The sequence below is a fragment of the Coenobita brevimanus genome, chromosome 63, assembly GCF_032717465.1.
Source record: "Coenobita brevimanus isolate Jiangsu-jjx chromosome 63, ASM3271746v2, whole genome shotgun sequence".
In the NCBI taxonomy this organism is placed as follows: Eukaryota; Metazoa; Arthropoda; class Malacostraca; order Decapoda; family Coenobitidae; genus Coenobita; species Coenobita brevimanus.
In genome coordinates, this window is record NC_137016.1 from 40769575 (window position 1) to 40786378 (window position 16804).

The window sequence follows — 16804 nt, forward strand, 5'->3', positions numbered from 1 at the left end:
GTATCCAGTTATTTATAGATATACATAGTACTGTAGCAGGAGTCCTGGACATTAATGAAGCCACAGTGATGATAGCAGTGAGAGCAGCAGGTGTCACCCTGGCTTTACGGCTTCTGTTTAACCCCTTCACTCATAAAGATAGGAGCTGGAGAACAATGTCTTCATGAGGTGGCACTGATATAGTCAATTAACTCCACTGTCATGTCATACAAATGTCCCCTCATAAGAAAGATGGTGGAGTGCAGGAGAGGGGCAGCTTCAACCTGCAGTCCTGTGGTTTACATTCAGATGAACCTGGAGCTGCAATTGCCACTCTTCAAAGATCAGTTGCCCTTCAGGACCCATAAATGTGTTTAGTAGGTCTGGCCAACAGTGTGACATATGTGCAACCCAGCTGTCACAGAACTCATAAAGAGGTCTTTTCTGACCTCACTGTAGCTGGAATACAATAGAATGTAATAAATCTACATTATTATTTTCTAGGGCTTAGTTGTTGTTTTTAACACTTTCAGTCAGAGATCCTTCTGATCTGAACAGGAAGGTCTGGAGGTAGCCAGAATAATGTAAATATATCTTAGTGAAGGGGTTACAGGCTTGGCCACTAAATGTTGAGCATGATGGAGCATTGTTTTCTCTGATGGCTCTGTAATGTTTCAGTGTTTAAGGCATATAAGAATTACATCATTCTGAGTGATATGGGTGAAGCATTCACCAGAGCCTAACCCAAACACATGGTCTGTTTTTTTTTTTTTTTTTTTTTTTTTTTTTTTCCTTTGGTGTTTATCAGCACCTGGTGGTATAGTAGTTAAAATGCCCCCGTTGAAGTGACAGCCTTGCATAGTTTCAGTCCCCAAGTGGTGACCAGGTTTTATGATCATATAAAGCCATAAAGGGGAATAGGTTGGTTATCTTCCCTAAAATTCCTGGATGATGGTTGCCTAGCCTCAGGCCCCTACATTTTTTTTTTTTTTTTTTTTTTTTTTATAAATCAGATGTGTAATTAGTGAAAGTGCAACTGTTCTCTGTACATATGTCTTGTACATGCATAAATGAACTTGTAAATTCTTAAATTTTTGTACATAATCGACAGTACTTGGGAGGACAATGAGTGTAAAAGCACAACTGAAGCTTTGACACTCCCACATAGCTTTAACGTAACCTTCCCTCACCCCTCCCTTCCCCCTGTGCTGTCCCCTTCCCCTCCACCACCCATCTGCTCTCATCAATTACTGTATTCAGGTGGGCATGGGAGAATTAGGACTGCTTCCTTATTTATTTTCCATATTATACCTCACATTTTCTTGTACGTTATATATATCACTGAAACCCCTTAAATTCAGAGACATGTATTGTATTCTTGTTATCTCCAGATGATTTTATTCAGTTTATGACAGATCTTTAGTACTGAATGGGTTAATGAAAGTTGTATCAAACTACCCTTCCTGACTGACGTTTCTCCCAAGTTGAATAAAATCAACTGGAAATAGCAAGACTAAACTAAAAAATATGGTATTGGATTTAGGGGGTTTATATCAAAACAGTTTGCATTTGTAGTATACAAGAGGAATAATACAGCATTGTGTGCAAAAAGTAACTCAGGAAGGGATTATAAATTCTCCAAGGTCAGCTAGAAATGTGGCCCCATGTCTTGCAGTCAGATGCATGTGTTAGCTCATATTTCTTGTATTCAGTGGTATTACCACTCCCTCATTGTACCCTGTTCACTTTAGGGAGATGTCAGAGCCAAGCCAGACACTGCTTATGATTGTTGAATACAGGCAAGGTAAGTGGATGCATGTGTCTGTTATATATAAAAGTTTTATATAAATATATTATATATATGTTATATATAAAACAGTTGTCTTCAGTATTTTTTAATAATTATATACTTTTTAAGCTAATTTTAATTCCTTAGGGATCAGAAATTAGAAGGTTGCTCATTTTGCATGCAGTTTTCATGTATAAAGATAATGAGGAGGTGTAGAATGACATTGAATTAATATCCCAGTAATGTATTATATCAACTAGTTGCCCAGTGGTCTAGCGAGTTCAGTCGCCAGTAGGTGAAGGATATATATTTATTTTTTATTATGTAATGCCTCAAAGGGGAGTAGGCTGGTTGTCTCCCTGTAAGTGTGTTGGACATGACATCATCCATTCAGCAGCTGTCATTGAGCACCTCCAGATATCTAAGCTCAGTGAATAGGGTACAGTCTAGCATGTAGGGTCATATTACAAGTGGCTTGGGAGATTCCTAATATCTCTTCCCTGGTGATTTTTTTCGGCACATTACACATCAATATCCCTTGTATGTTATCGATGCAACACATGTTGAGATTACAGTAATATGATATAATTAATATACAACTAAATATTGAGATATACCGTAATATGCTTATGTGATTAGTGGAAAGTATGTCAGTATTAAAATGACATGAATACATAGATAACATACAAGAGAATGTTGTGGTGTAATATGGAAAAATAAATTTAGAATGGATTGCTATGAAGTCCCCCATGCCACCCAGAGTACATTACATAAATATCCACAGTTAAGGTCTCGTGTTTTCCCTAGTGCTCTTTGGACCACTTTCTCCCTTGTCATTTTCTCTCTTGCCATCATTATCAAAAGTGCATGGAAAGATTTTGTAATTGAAAAATAAAAATGCTGTGATTGCTTATATTAATGCTTAGATGATACTAATGCAAAGACAGGTTCGCCAGACATTTCCTAAGCACTGAGGCTTTGTTTATATTAATGTACAGAATATACACATACCGGTATATTCACAGTGTTTATGTGTCAGCAGTTCATAGTCTGTAAATACAGAAACATTTTGATCAGGATATTTTTCATATTTTAAATGTCAAGAGTAAGTCAGTAGCCATAACCCATCGGACAATTTATTTGTTATTTATTATTATTATTATTTTTAGCTATTATAGTGCTATTTCTCTTTATCTTACATTCATGAGCTCCATACTGGGGGGAGGGGAAAAAAAAAAAAAGGAGGCTGAAAAACTAAAGCAAGATCATCATAGAAGCAACTGCACCATATTTGTTAACTTGACAAACTTGACAGCATCATACCAGACATGGTTCATTGGGATTTTAAGTGAATTTTTTAACAATTACCTGTATTGTAAAAGTATTTTCTCAAATTTGTGAAAATTAATATATTTCATATTTTAGAAGTAAAAATAAATATATTTCATATTTTAGAAGTAACAATTTTATGCTGAGAATCTGTGTCTTGTGTTTTTATAAAGTTGGTGCCACTTGAGCATTTTTCACTGGCAACTTTTCCCAAGGGACTGAATCTTGGTGGCAACTTTTTCAGGGTTGTTGGTGACTGCAACAGCAGAAGCATGCATGGCAGTGCCAGTGTTTCTTTAAAAGCTGCCAAGAGAATATCACAAAGACGGAGTTCCCTGGGAAAAATTGCCTGAAATATCACTTGTGACACCCCTCTGTCTCTGTAAACCTGTGACTAAATAATTTAGTGGTGGCTGTTCAGGTGAGTTCTCCACTGGTAGTGTGTTTAGGGATGGCACGACATGAAGGTTGCCTCATGAGAGTTACATTGTTAGCACTTGTTGAAACTAAGAGTTGTGCAGTTTGGTTCTATATCTTGTGTTTGTCCAGTGTATTGTACATATATCCTGTTTCCCATTCATTATACAGTATACCTTATTCATAATGAGGAAGCACAATAAAGTATATTGTATTTATTTTACTCTGGCCTTTTATTATAAAGTATAACTATTTCCTCACAGGTGCTCATTGCTCAATCAGTGCATAAGTAACTGTAAGCAGCGTAATTCTCACATATACAGTAATCCCTCAATTATCCGTACAGTCCGAATCTGTTCATTAAGCCTTGGCTATATTATAACCATAACAGGATTTATTGGCCCATAACCGTTCATAAAAGCTCCAGCTTCGGCGGCTGGCTGGTCGCTAACAAAGTAAAAAAAAAAATAATAATTGTTCCGTGGCTCACCAGTTTCTGTGTCCAATTGCAGGTAATAGACCCTAACCCACAAGGTGACCGAGAATAACTGTATGGATCCCTAACGGATGGTCGAAATCACCCATCCACCCCAATCAACAGAAGCATCCTGGCAGCGTGCAATGGAAAACAAGACGTAAACCACAAGATGAGCAAGAATGGCTGTACAGGTCTCTAACGTATGGTCAAAATCACCGGCCACCCCAATCAACGGAAAAATACCAGCTGCGCACAAAGACAACAGAAGTAAACCACAAGGTGAGCGAGAATGGCCATACAGTACTTGTCCCTACTGAATGGTGGAAATCCCCTGGCCACACCGATCACCGGTAACATTCTAGAGGCACACGAGGAAGACGGAGCGTAACCCACAAGGCGAACGAGAATGGCTGTATGGATCCTTACCATATGGTTGACATCCCCCCGGCCACCCAGATTAGTCAGAAACTCCTGGCCACGCACAGCCATCCACCTCCTTACCGAATGGTCAAAGTCGCATCGCCCTCCAGATTACTTGGTCACTCTTTAGGCCTATGATGTACGGGGACCCAGTGTTTCTGCTACATTGTGAAAATTGCCTGGGTGAACGAAAACTGATCTTTGCACTCATTCGTGGGTCAGTGTGCTTCTTTTTGCTTGCATGCTTATAGCCAAGCATGTGTAGAGACACGACAACACCATACACTCCCCAGCAGTACCGCAACTCAGTTTCCACCATTGTCTCTCTTTGTTGACTTGCCTGACTGAGGTTCAGGTTACACAGTGGCAACTTCCACTGTTGCGTTTGTGGTGGGGCCCTACCTTCTGCAGACCTAATTCTCCTCTTTGATGTTCTCGTGTGTGTGATGATGGCCCACCACCCACGAAATGCAAAAGGAGGGTTTTGACTCTGGAAATGAAGCATGAGATATTGGGCATGGTTGATGCCGGCTAGCCAACTTCACGCTTTCTGCATGAAGTTGACTTGCCCCGCTCAACTTTGTCTGATATCAAGAGATCATGGGACAAGCTTATGTAGTATGGCCAGGACTACAGCGATACAACCAGGAAAGGTGACCGGAAGGTGATGTCCCAGCCCTGCTACGCCATCATCGACCAGTCGACTTTGGTTTGGTTCCACCAGAAACTGGGTGCCAGAGTGCTTGTATGTGGGACCGAGTTGAAGACTGCAGCCAAGAAGTCTGCACACCTGCAAAACGTGCACAACTTCAAAGTATCCATGGGTTGGCTCTTCCGGTTCAAACTTCGATGTGGCCTTACTGGCCATAAGGCACAAGGTGAGGCTTTGGACGCGACAGTGGAGGATGTTGAGCCATTTCACCAGAAAGCACAGCATCTGGTCTTGAAGGAGGGCCTTGCTGTCAGTCAGGTGTACAATGCTGACGAAACTGGCCTGTTCTGCTCTGTGCCTACCAACACCCTGGCAGAAGAGACAGAGAAGGCTGTGCCTGGTCAGAAGCTGTCCAAACAACGTGTCTCGGTGTTGTGCTTCGCCAATGCTAACGGGATCCACCACCTCTAACCCATTATTACTGGACGTGCAAAACAGCCATGTTGTCTCTGTGGGTTGATGGATAGCCTGCCAGTTGTGTGGTACCACTCTGTGAAGGCTTCAATGATTGGTTCCACAGTCACTTTGTCAAGGAGGTTATCTGTTATCAGACAGTGGAACTTGGAATCCCATGCAATCAGGTGAAGACTCTCCTGATCCTTAACATTGCCCCTGCGCATCTGTCGGAGAAGCATTTGGTTGCTGTAGGCAGGCGGATTAGGTGCCTGTTTCTGCCACCTAATATGACCGCCCTTATTCAGCCAATGAACCAGGGTGTTATTGTGGCGGCCAAGAGACTGTACCATCAGAGGTTCCTCAACGAGGTATTGGTGGTGCTTGAGGACGAGGAAGGGGTCGCCACGTGGGGAGGGGACCTTGGAGAATCTGCAGCTTTACAACATCATCTGCAATTTTCAACTGGGCCAATGTTTGGGAGGAAGTTTCCATTAACACCTTGGAAAGTGGTTGGTATAGTTTCTTTCAGGGATGCGAAGCTGTGCATGACTTAGAAGGATTTGACGTAGATGATTTCCACCTTCGGCTACAAATGCAGGCGAGGATGCAGACGTCGACGGCGTGAGGGATTGGCTGGATGACGACGGCGGTGATCAAGGTTGTCAGAAGTTGTCTGATGAGGAGATTGCCACTGTTGTCTGAGGGGCCGACAAAGGAAAGCAACGAGGACGAGGATGAGGACCCTTACTCTGGCCACCCCACCACTCCATCACTCCCTCGTCTTGGCGCACTGAGGGCTGGAGTTGAGCAGGTGGTCGAGTATGCCGAACACCCTCAGTGCAACAGGAAGTTGGTGCCACTGAAGCTGGCCATGGATCTGCGGCCAGTCAGGGATGCCGTCATCCTCTAACAAAATCGACGCACCTATCATCAGATGAAGATAACTCCTACAAACCCACCACCCCCACGATTGCCAGCCCATGCTCCCCATCACGACCACCACCACCCGTTCAACCCCAGCCTTCACTCTTGGACCTACAATCGAGCACATCGACAGCTGCTGAGTCGTCGTCGGATGTGAGCTTGCGGCTGTCTTCAGAGTCTTGAGGTGGGTAGGGCTCCATCACCTCGCCGCACGTCCCCACTCATCACTCGGTTTGAGCAGGTGGAGGAGGAGGAGTTCTTTGAACTCTGCCGGGTCGCTCTGTTAGCCACTATACCTCATACCAATTAATCTGGCCAGGCATGTATGGCAACACTGTTCCTGCCGAGATTCTGATTGGCTGGAGGTGTTTGTTCGATTTCGTTGTTGCTAAAACTGATACTCTTTTTATTATCAGATGTGATACTGAGTTTGTCGACAATACAATCGTCAAAAGCAATAAGAAATCTGTTATATACTTATCAGCAATAAAATTTTCGTAGGAAAATAGAGATATGAGTCAACAAAGTATTTTAACAGTCCAAATCAAGGTCAGCATTCGAACAATTCCTTTAAATCTCTGACTTTCCATAATATAACAGAAAATTAAGGAAACCTGCTTAGTCTAAGCGTTGGTATAACACACATTTAAATTTTAAGATCAGTCCCCACCCTTAAATCGTGCCACAACTCTGAATAATTAAAAATTTAATGAAAAAACGAGTTCTGTGGGGAAGGAGGTTTGAAAAAATCGCGAATAATCAAAGTAGGCTAAAGGAAAACTATTTCATTATATATCCTCTATTATCACAGTACGGGCTGATCATAAAATTTAAATGTGTTATACCAACACTTAGATTATGCAGGTTTCCTTAATTTTCTGATATATTACGGGGTGTCGGAGATTTTAAGGAACTGTTCGAACGCTGACCTTGACTTGGACTGTTACAATACTTTATTGACTCATATCTCTATCTTCCTATGAAAATTTCATTGCTGATAAATATATAACAGATTTCTTATTTCCTTTTGACGATTGTATTGTTGACAAACTCAGTATCACATCTGATAATACAAAGAGTATCAGTTTTAGCAACAACGAAATCGAACAAACACCTCCAGCCAATCAGAATCTCGGCAGGAACAGTGTTGCCATACACGCCTGGCCAGATTAATTGGTATGAGGTATAGACCACACTGCCCAAGTTAACAGGGGTACTGTGCTTTTTTTTTTTATTCCCCCCCCTTAAGGGTTTATCATTACACTGCATATTGCAATGTGTGTTTTAATGTCTAAAAACAGCCGAAAGACTGCAGAATACTGCCAAAATTAGGAGGGCCACTGCATATAGTCCCCCCCCCCCCTAGTGTTTAGGATTATATTGCAGATTCCAATGTGTGTTTTAATGTCTAAATACAGCTGAAAGACCGCAGAGCACTGCCAAAATTAGGAGGGGTACTGGACGTATAGGTTGGGTACGGGTACAGTAATGGATGTTGCTCTGTATATGTTCATTGAATGTATCCGGTCATGCCTTTGGCTCTAGTATGATGGATAACTGAGGGATTACTGTACAGATATGTACATATATACATATACATATATAAATATTCCTGTACCTAAAATGAAGTGTCTCTTGGAACAAGGAATTATCATCCAAAACATTTTTTAGATAAACACATTTAGAGTTTTGAATGTTAGCTACTCATATCACTACTGTTCTCCAGCACAGTCCAATGGGCTTACATAACACAGTAAGGCCTAGTGCTGGGTGGCTGAACATAAGAGCTTCATCTGTACTCCAAGGGCTCATATGCGTTTCGTTAGGGACAAAAAGTGAGATTTACGCCAGAGGAACAGAGTGCCTGTAGCTCAGTTTTGCCATTTTGGTTAATATGCCCTTGATCCACGAGACATCTCAAATCTTTAATTCTAAAACTCACATCCTGTAAAACTTATGCATTTGTTTGTGGACAAAAACCTTCACTGGAAGCTTAAAGTACACTTTATTATACAGTATATGACGATTAACTTTAGAATCAGTCTTGAATTACGATTAAACCATTAAAAATTTCAAGCCAGGGGATATATACACGCACATAACAGGCATGTTGAGAAGATTTAATCACCTGAATGCTTGAGCTACATAATCACAATTCCTTTCTTATGGGGCAACATCCTTACTATTTTAACTAAAGAATACCTCAGGATAATAGTATTTCACTGCCTACTGATAAGCTTACTTCCGTCTGCCACCACCTCCCATGGCAAGAATCTGAGCAATGCGGATGAAGATGTTGACAGCATCCATGACAATGTGATGCGACATGTTGATTGGGTCATATGGCACCACACCCCACATGTTGGGATGAGTTTCCGCTTTACGCACAACCTGCCATGGGAATGTGCCACAAATGAGTGAAGAGATTAGAATATACTAAAACAACTTAAAGTATACAGAACAAACCATACAAATGTTACGAATAGATGTCTCCAACTGTAGTCAGTGTTAAATGAAAATCCCACAAAATAAAGTTCTGAAGGAAATAAATTCAATAATGGTCAATTTCCAAACTAAACTGGAACAATTTCCAGGGAGACATTTTGAAGGAATGAAGCAAAGCAAACTACAAACAGTACATTCCAAATGAGATTAAATACAGTTTGAATTGTAATCTTTTGAGAGAGATGACAGCCAGGGAACTCTGGCTCCATTTACCTTCTGAGTGTCATAGAGCAGGAAGGCAGAGAACAGAAGCAGGCCACCATAAAGGGAGATGGAGTAGAGGGAAAGGCCAAGGGCAGAGGTGGGAGGCAGGAAGGCAGACCCCAGTGAGGCCACAAGCACCCCACCCAGGCCAATCCCTAGAGGACCTGCCCAGTTGAGAAACTTGTCACTAGGGGCACAAGCTGCCACTGTGCTCAAACCTCCAATGATCCCTGTAGGAAGCAGAATTACTTCTCAGATTAAATGAAATTTTGCTGCTGAACAAAATTAAAAATTCAGCTAGAAGGAGTCTGAATCTAAATTAACCCTTTCATGGAAAGGGGTGTGCGTAAATTCTGGCTGTGGCGCGTAACTCTCGCTCAAGAGCTTTCAGAACAGTCACATAGAGATACAGTATTTTATTTCTAACGCTTGTAGGAAAGTTACTATTCATCGTAGAAAGGCCACTTTGGTCTCATTTTGAAGATGAAGAGTTTTGCTCTGTCATACATTGTTCAAAAGGACAATATATACAAAATAAAATGCAAAAAATGGGAGTAGATGTTAGCTGACATGCTCAAGTTTTACACTTGGGGAAAAAAAAAAAAAAAAAAAAAAAAAAAAAAAATTGCTTCAATACGTAACAGAATAAATTTCCTTTCCAACAGTGCACTATTTGTTGTATTAACTTCAATAATAACGCCGTATGTATACGAGAGAAAAAGGAGCATAAATGTTTGGCGGAAGGTCAAGGGGGGCACATCCAACCTGTGAGGAACCTCACACAACACTGAGCGGAGCAAAACAAGTAAGCACGCATGCACCAGCTGTGGCAGGCTTAGTTCCACCCACTTTTGCCCGTCATCCAACAAAAATGACGACTCCCTAAATATTTCTTTAGAGATTACATTGGATGACAGGCAAAATCGTCATAGCTACTGACATCAGAGGTTGACAAACGAATGACAGGCCAGCCCGTCATCGGTATGTGCATGGGTTAATTGGGCTTCAAGTGATGCTGTGATGATCCACTCATTCCCAAACTTAAAGTTAAAAAAAGACACAATTCCACCTGCTCAGTAACGAACATTCCTCCTATATACAGTAAAACCTCGATATAACGGACTTTAATAGACCAAAATTCGCTTTTAACGTAACAGAGGAGCTACCGGACTAAATTTTTATTTATTGGAAAAAGTCCAATAAAGCCAGAAGCAGTTTGGACTGCCTAACCGCTTCAGATATGCTCACCACAATAAGGTAAATAAAGACATGTTTATCAGTGTACAGTACAGTATTATTATATACTGTACAGAATACTGTATTATGCCATTTTATTGTAGTGAATGTATAATACAGTACAGTACTGCAATGGTAGTGAAAACAGTTCAAAAACCATTGGTGCAATCAGCTAACATCTAAGATATCGGAAAAGGTCCGGGTTAACTAGGGGAAGTCTGGATGTCGCTTTTGTCAAAATTTTGCTTTTTTCGAAACAGCTTGGACCCCAACTATGCTCAGCACACAACTCTGAGGTTGTCATTATCGTACCCTGGCAACCTACCATTCAAAAGTGCATTCGATTTCTTATTATATTATACAAGAATATTATGCACGAATAAATTATACACAAATATATTATACTCAAATCACTTGCATCTCATATTACACACGAAATCAGACACACTTTTAAATGACAGGTTGCCAGGGCACGATAATAACAACCTCAGAGTTGCACACCATGACTATAGTCCGTTACAGTGAGATTCCACTGTACAGAAACTACAAACTGGCAATACCGGTCCCTCATCTGTGAATTTGCTACACCAAGGCTCCAGCATGACAATCCACACTTGTTTGATTTATATATTTTTTTAAGTGGTAGATGGGGGCACTCACCATCCACTCACCTTGATGTAGTGCTGCTCTCAGGTGACTCCCCTTTCCTCTCTTCCTTCTTTCCTGTCTTCCTCTTCTGTCTATCTTTCTTTCATTCCACTTCCTTCTGTCTATGGTGACTCTACACTAAGTTGCATGCCATATGCTTTCCTATAGATCAGGAAACCATTTACTACACTGAGTGGTAACCATATAGCCAAACTATGGTGCCTGGTGGTTTAAAGGGTAATTAAGATGTTGCAGCCGAATTAAGCTGGTATAGGTTCCAAGGGATGGTGTGAGTTTATTGCTCATATAATGTCACTTGGGGATGAGTGAGGCTGGTCACTCTCATCTTAAATGTCGGGACCAACTTGCCAAGCCCCAGGCTCCTATGCTCCTCATTGAGAAACACAGGATTCGATTATGTATGTATGATTATTTTTTTTCACTATAAATGCACTTTACATTACCTACCAGACAATTTCACTTACCAGCAGTGTACCATCCTGCCCTGATGGCAATGGCACCACCAAGCATACCAATGGGAGCCACAGCCAGACCAATCATACCACAGTTGACCAGCCACATTAGCTGCTTGGCACCGATGCCACTCGAATAAGGAATAGACATCATAGCTTGACCAGTCCCCACCAGACCCACCAGGATACCCACTGTCGACTGCATTACACACAAAACAAATTATGTTACAATATTTCTAAATGCAAGAGGGGGATGTTTTTCCATGGTGGGTTTTATTGTGCCCTTATTTCAAGGAATTCAAACAAGACACAGTAATACACTGTACTTATGGTATAAATCATTATTACTTTGTGCTGTAACTGTAAATATTGTAATAAAAGACCTATTCTTCCACACATCTACAAAAGAATGTGACAATATTAGCAGTCACTTCAGTGATTATGATTGGTACATATTAACAGTAATGTACTCCGACATCTCAGCTGCTTTGCTAAACGTACCATGATTGGGTGTCGCTGGCACATAGCGAAGAAGCGGTGACCAAGTGGGGAGCGGTAGATGGTGATGGCAGAGGCAGCAACGGCAGCACACGATGCTCCAAAGTACATGTATGTGTCACGGATACGATCACGCACAAACTGTGGCCACACTCTGCAAACATATAATCTTAGCCAGCATCTTAACAACTTCATGCCAATGACATCACTACGGTACTTATTTTGTTCTTGATGCTGCAGGATAATGTTATTTAGCTTTAAAGAGCCCCCCTCATGGGGAAGTAATTAACCCCTACACGCTGGTTGATGTGTACAGCCGTCACGATAAATGTGGCTTTATCTATCCCCTTCAGTTCATTAAGTCACTCCCAAGATGAACAAAATTATCTGGTGGTAGCAAGAATAATATAAAAAACTATTGGAGCGGGATGCCTTCATGCGGTGGCACTGGTACACCTAGTGACAGCTGCCGAGGAATACAAATGTCCCTCAACTCCCATCTCAACAATAACAAGCATAAAGTAACTAAAGTAAGTTTGATCTTGCCGATACTTACACAGCTCTATCAATGGCTCCTGGCTCGTTGGACATGCCGAGACCATAGTAGCAGAGGGCACCGATCCCGACCACCGCACCTCCAGCTGCAGCAATCTGACCAACCTCCAGCGCTGACAGGCAAGTATCATACGTCATGAACTAAGTGCTCATTATCAGACCATTTGATTATAACAATGTCCATGTTTTATACTGTACTGGTAATGGAATTACAGTTTATAAAGGATGGGTCATAAATAATGCTCAACAAGATCTCATCTAGTGGTATCTTGTGCGATGCAGGAACAGCTCAGTTTGCTGCTGTGGGTGTGGCAGGTGTAGGAGTGAGAGTAGGAAATGAATAAATGATGCAGGTTACATACTCATCACTGACTGAGTTGTCCCCACAACACAGAAGTTCAGCCAGTGGAATGGCAAAGAAGTGTTATGTATGGGCCACCCTGTATTTCATGCATCTGACTGACTCCTTCCATGCACTTACTGTAATTTATGAATTAAAAAATGGATCTTCAAGGACCCAATACCTACACAATTTTTTGTCATCAGTTACTCTGTTTGTTTTCGTCTGAAAGAACTGAACTATTCCCATCTCTTAACCCGTTAACTGCGCATGGCAGTTTTTTGGAGGTGTCCATGGTGCACAGACATAGGGGTAGAAATGAAATTTCCTAAAGGCCAAATTTTGTCTTAGGAATTGAGAGAACACATGCCAAAGCATATAGTAACAAAATATTTGCTCAATATTTACCTTGGTAAAGCCGTGGATGAACATCGAAGTGTCTGGTTCCCTATTGGAATTTATGGTTTTTATTTTCGGAAGGGAAAAGGGTGTGTAGACCAGATATTTGTTCTAAGATGTTTAGTGGAGAAGTATCTAGAGAAGGGAAGGAAAGTGTATGCTGCCTTCATGGACTTGGAGAAAGCTTATGACAGAATAGATAGGCAAGGTATGTGGAAGGTATTAAGAATATATGGAGTGGAGGGGAAATTGTTGAGTGCTGTGAAGAGTATGTATGAGGGAGCTAGGGCTACGGTGCGAGTGGATGGTGAGCTGAGTGAGTTCTTTGATCTCAATGTGGGACTGAAACAGGGGTGTGTAATGTCTCCATGGCTGTTTAATATATATATGGATGGGGTTGTAAAGGAGGTTCAAGGTAGGGCATTGGATGTGGGGGTGGCCCTAATGAATGAGGGTGAGATTTGGAAGCTTCCGGTGTTGCTGTTTGCTGATGATACAGTATTGTTGAGTGAAGATGAATGGGAGTTGCAAGGTTTGGTGAATGAATTTGGGACAGTGTGTAGGAGGAGGAAGCTGAAAGTTAATGTAAACAAAAGTAAAGTTATGGTGTTTGAGAGGAATGAAGTCACTGAGTGTGCAGTGAGGTTGGATGGTGAGGATATGGAGAATGTGAGTGCATTCAAGTACCTGGGTAGTGTGATGAGTAAGGATGGAACTTTGGGGGATGAAGTAAATGAAAGGGTACAGCAGGGAAGGAAGGTTGTTGGTACACTGAAAGCAGTGATGAGAAATAGGGAGGTGAGTATGGAAGTTAAGAAGTCACTGCATGATGGTATTGTGATCCCTACCCTGACGTATGGAAGCGAGGCGTGGACCTTGCAAGAAGGGAACAAGTCAAGAGTGAGAGCAGTGGAAATGAGTTACTTGAGAGGAGCATGTGGAGTGACGTGGAGGGACAGGTTGACAAATGAAGAAGTGAAGGAACGTTGTGGGGTAGATGTGGATGTGGTTGAAAAGATTAGGAGAAATACACTGAGGTGGTTTGGACATGTGGAGAGGATGGAGAATGAAAGACTGACTAAGAGGGTGTATGTAGGTGAGGTGGAGGGAGGGAGAGGGAGGGGTAGACCGAGGATGAGGTGGAGGGATGGAGTTGAGAGGTATATGAGGGAGGGGGGGGTGAGCTGGGGGGAGGGGAGTCAAATGGTGGGTGACAGAGTGACTTGGAGGCGTTTTGTCTGTGGCCACCCTTTGCGGGATTAGGGCGTCGGGCGATAGATAGATAGATAGTTTTCGGTTTTGAAGGCTCAAACATGCTTGCATGGGTCAGCCTTGGTCACCATGGCACTATATTCGAAATTCATCTGCGCAGCCAGGGCTGTATTGAGCAGTCGCACTCGGAACAGCCCAGGCTGTATAGAGCAGTTAACGGGTTAAATACGAGTTGGGGTTGCCTACATTTCAATGCACCTTAGTTGTGAGGTGGCAATGTTTCTTTGGTTACTAGTGAAATCAGCCCTCCAGTCTTACTACAACTGGCCATCCACTGATGAAAACAAATCACCTAAATAAACTATTATTTCTCATTAATCCCTTCATTACAAAGTAACTTTTTGCTTTTAATTTTAAAGAAGAGAATGGAGAAAGACCAGAAACATGAAAATTACGGTACCAAACACAGCAGCTACTCACGTCCAATCTTGCCCTTAGTGGTCTGTGCTGTATCCACCACCTGTGCCTGCACCTCACGGATCTTGGACCTGCGTGTAAAACTGCGGCCGCCTTCCCTGTAGCCTCGGACCAGCAGTGTCACGGGGTTCTTGGGGAGGGCCACCATTGACGAACGCATCACACCCCTTGCACATACCCCTCCCAGGGCTGATAGCCTTGCCACCAACATCGTGACTGTTCTGGGATAAAAGTTGAAATGTTCTCTTAGTGAAAGGTAAGGAGCTGGTACAAAAGGCAAATCTGAGTTTTGGATAGTCAAGGTTATATCTGAGTTTTAAATGTAACCTATTCAGCCTATACTAACAGACCTAATCTAATTAATATACTGTACCTAGACTAACAACCTAACAACCCCAACTAAGGGGCGTGACTGTCTGAAGCTGCAATAACATCCAAAATTATACCGTACCGTATGTACTATGGGTCACAAAAGTATCGGTGCACAGGGGATTCGATGTGTACCGAAAACATATGAACTGCTGTTTATGAACAATGTTTACATAAACATCTGCTATATGTTTGCAAGAGGCTATTGCTAGTTGGCGATATATGACACCTCCCAACATCAGGGCTAGCAATGTGTGGTGGGCTGGACACTAACATTTCGGTGACCTTCGTTCTGAGGTCCCAAATGCTTTACGCATACTGTGCATCGATACTTTTCTTGCAGCAGTCGTAGGTGGGGCGTAGCCTTTGCATCGGCACCCTGCTCCTTATCCTTTTTTCTTCATGTGCCATACGCTGAACATTTACTTCCTTTTCTGTTAGTTTCCACAGTTCATATAATGTCATTCTGTTTTCCGTTACTTGTTTTTGTGACCCACAATACAACTAACGGAAGGTGATAAGCATGTTACATTACGACGGTATCTGGGGTAGAATATTGCCTAGCCCAACGGGTAGACATAATGTAACATTATATATATATATATATATATATATATATATATATATATATATATATATATATATATATATATAACTCTGCACCGATACCTATTATCAGCAGAAGCTACCCGATACACATATTAAAAGTGAGATACGCAGGGAGTGTTGTCCGAGACAAGCTTCCACTTTCAGTATATTTAACAATAAGGAACTGATGACTTTACTGATAGAGTATTCCAAGAGAAACAACCAACACACTGTGGTGCGTGTAATCTTTCATGTGAGATACCTTACCTCGAGTCAGTGGATGATACAACACTACAAACGCGAGAACTGACGAAAACTGACGTAAGGCTCTAGAACATCGAGTTCGGCGTGGGGAAAAGTCGCCTACAAGGATCATCTTCACCTCTCTGAATATAAGTTAGATTAACTTAGCTTTACCTAAGTAAATAAATACAGACAACTTAACCTGATACCTTTTATTATATCTAAACCAAAAATGCAGGTGAGCCGATTGTCGAATAATGACGAATATTCCAATTAATTTCTTACCGGAATTTTCTGGGTTTTGGCAAAAGCATCGCATTTTTTTTTTTTTTTTTTTTTTTTTTCATTTTAGTTCTTTCTGTTAGCCTGTGATACTTGAACCTTCTTCCCGTTCTCTCATGTGAGTCGTATGAGTTTTTTTTTTTTTTCTTCTGTTAACTTTCCTCTTGTAACTTTTAGGTCTTCATTAATGTCATAAATATGTATACTGTATAAACAAAGGATGTAACTGTATTGAAGGTATTTAGTTAATAATGGCCAGAAGAAACATGGAAATAACTAGAAGAGAGTGTGTACAGAAGAGGAGTTGGACAGGGAGAGAGACTGGAGACAA

General features: G+C 41.6%; 1 protein-coding gene across 1 annotated transcript; it reads right to left on the reverse strand.

Annotated features, from left to right (window-relative positions):
* Positions 1-8549: 8549 nt before the first annotated feature.
* Positions 8550-16285, reverse strand: LOC145404495 (growth hormone-inducible transmembrane protein-like). The gene is made up of 7 exons (XM_080276058.1): positions 16216-16285; positions 14995-15212; positions 12565-12676; positions 12012-12162; positions 11523-11709; positions 9163-9383; positions 8550-8835 (listed from the first exon to the last, which is right to left on the reverse strand). The coding sequence occupies exons 2-7, from the start codon at positions 15200-15202 to the stop codon at positions 8683-8685; spliced, it is 1032 nt and encodes a 343-aa protein (XP_080132184.1). The 5' UTR covers positions 15203-15212; positions 16216-16285; the 3' UTR covers positions 8550-8682.
* Between the last annotated feature and the right edge of the window lie 519 nt (positions 16286-16804).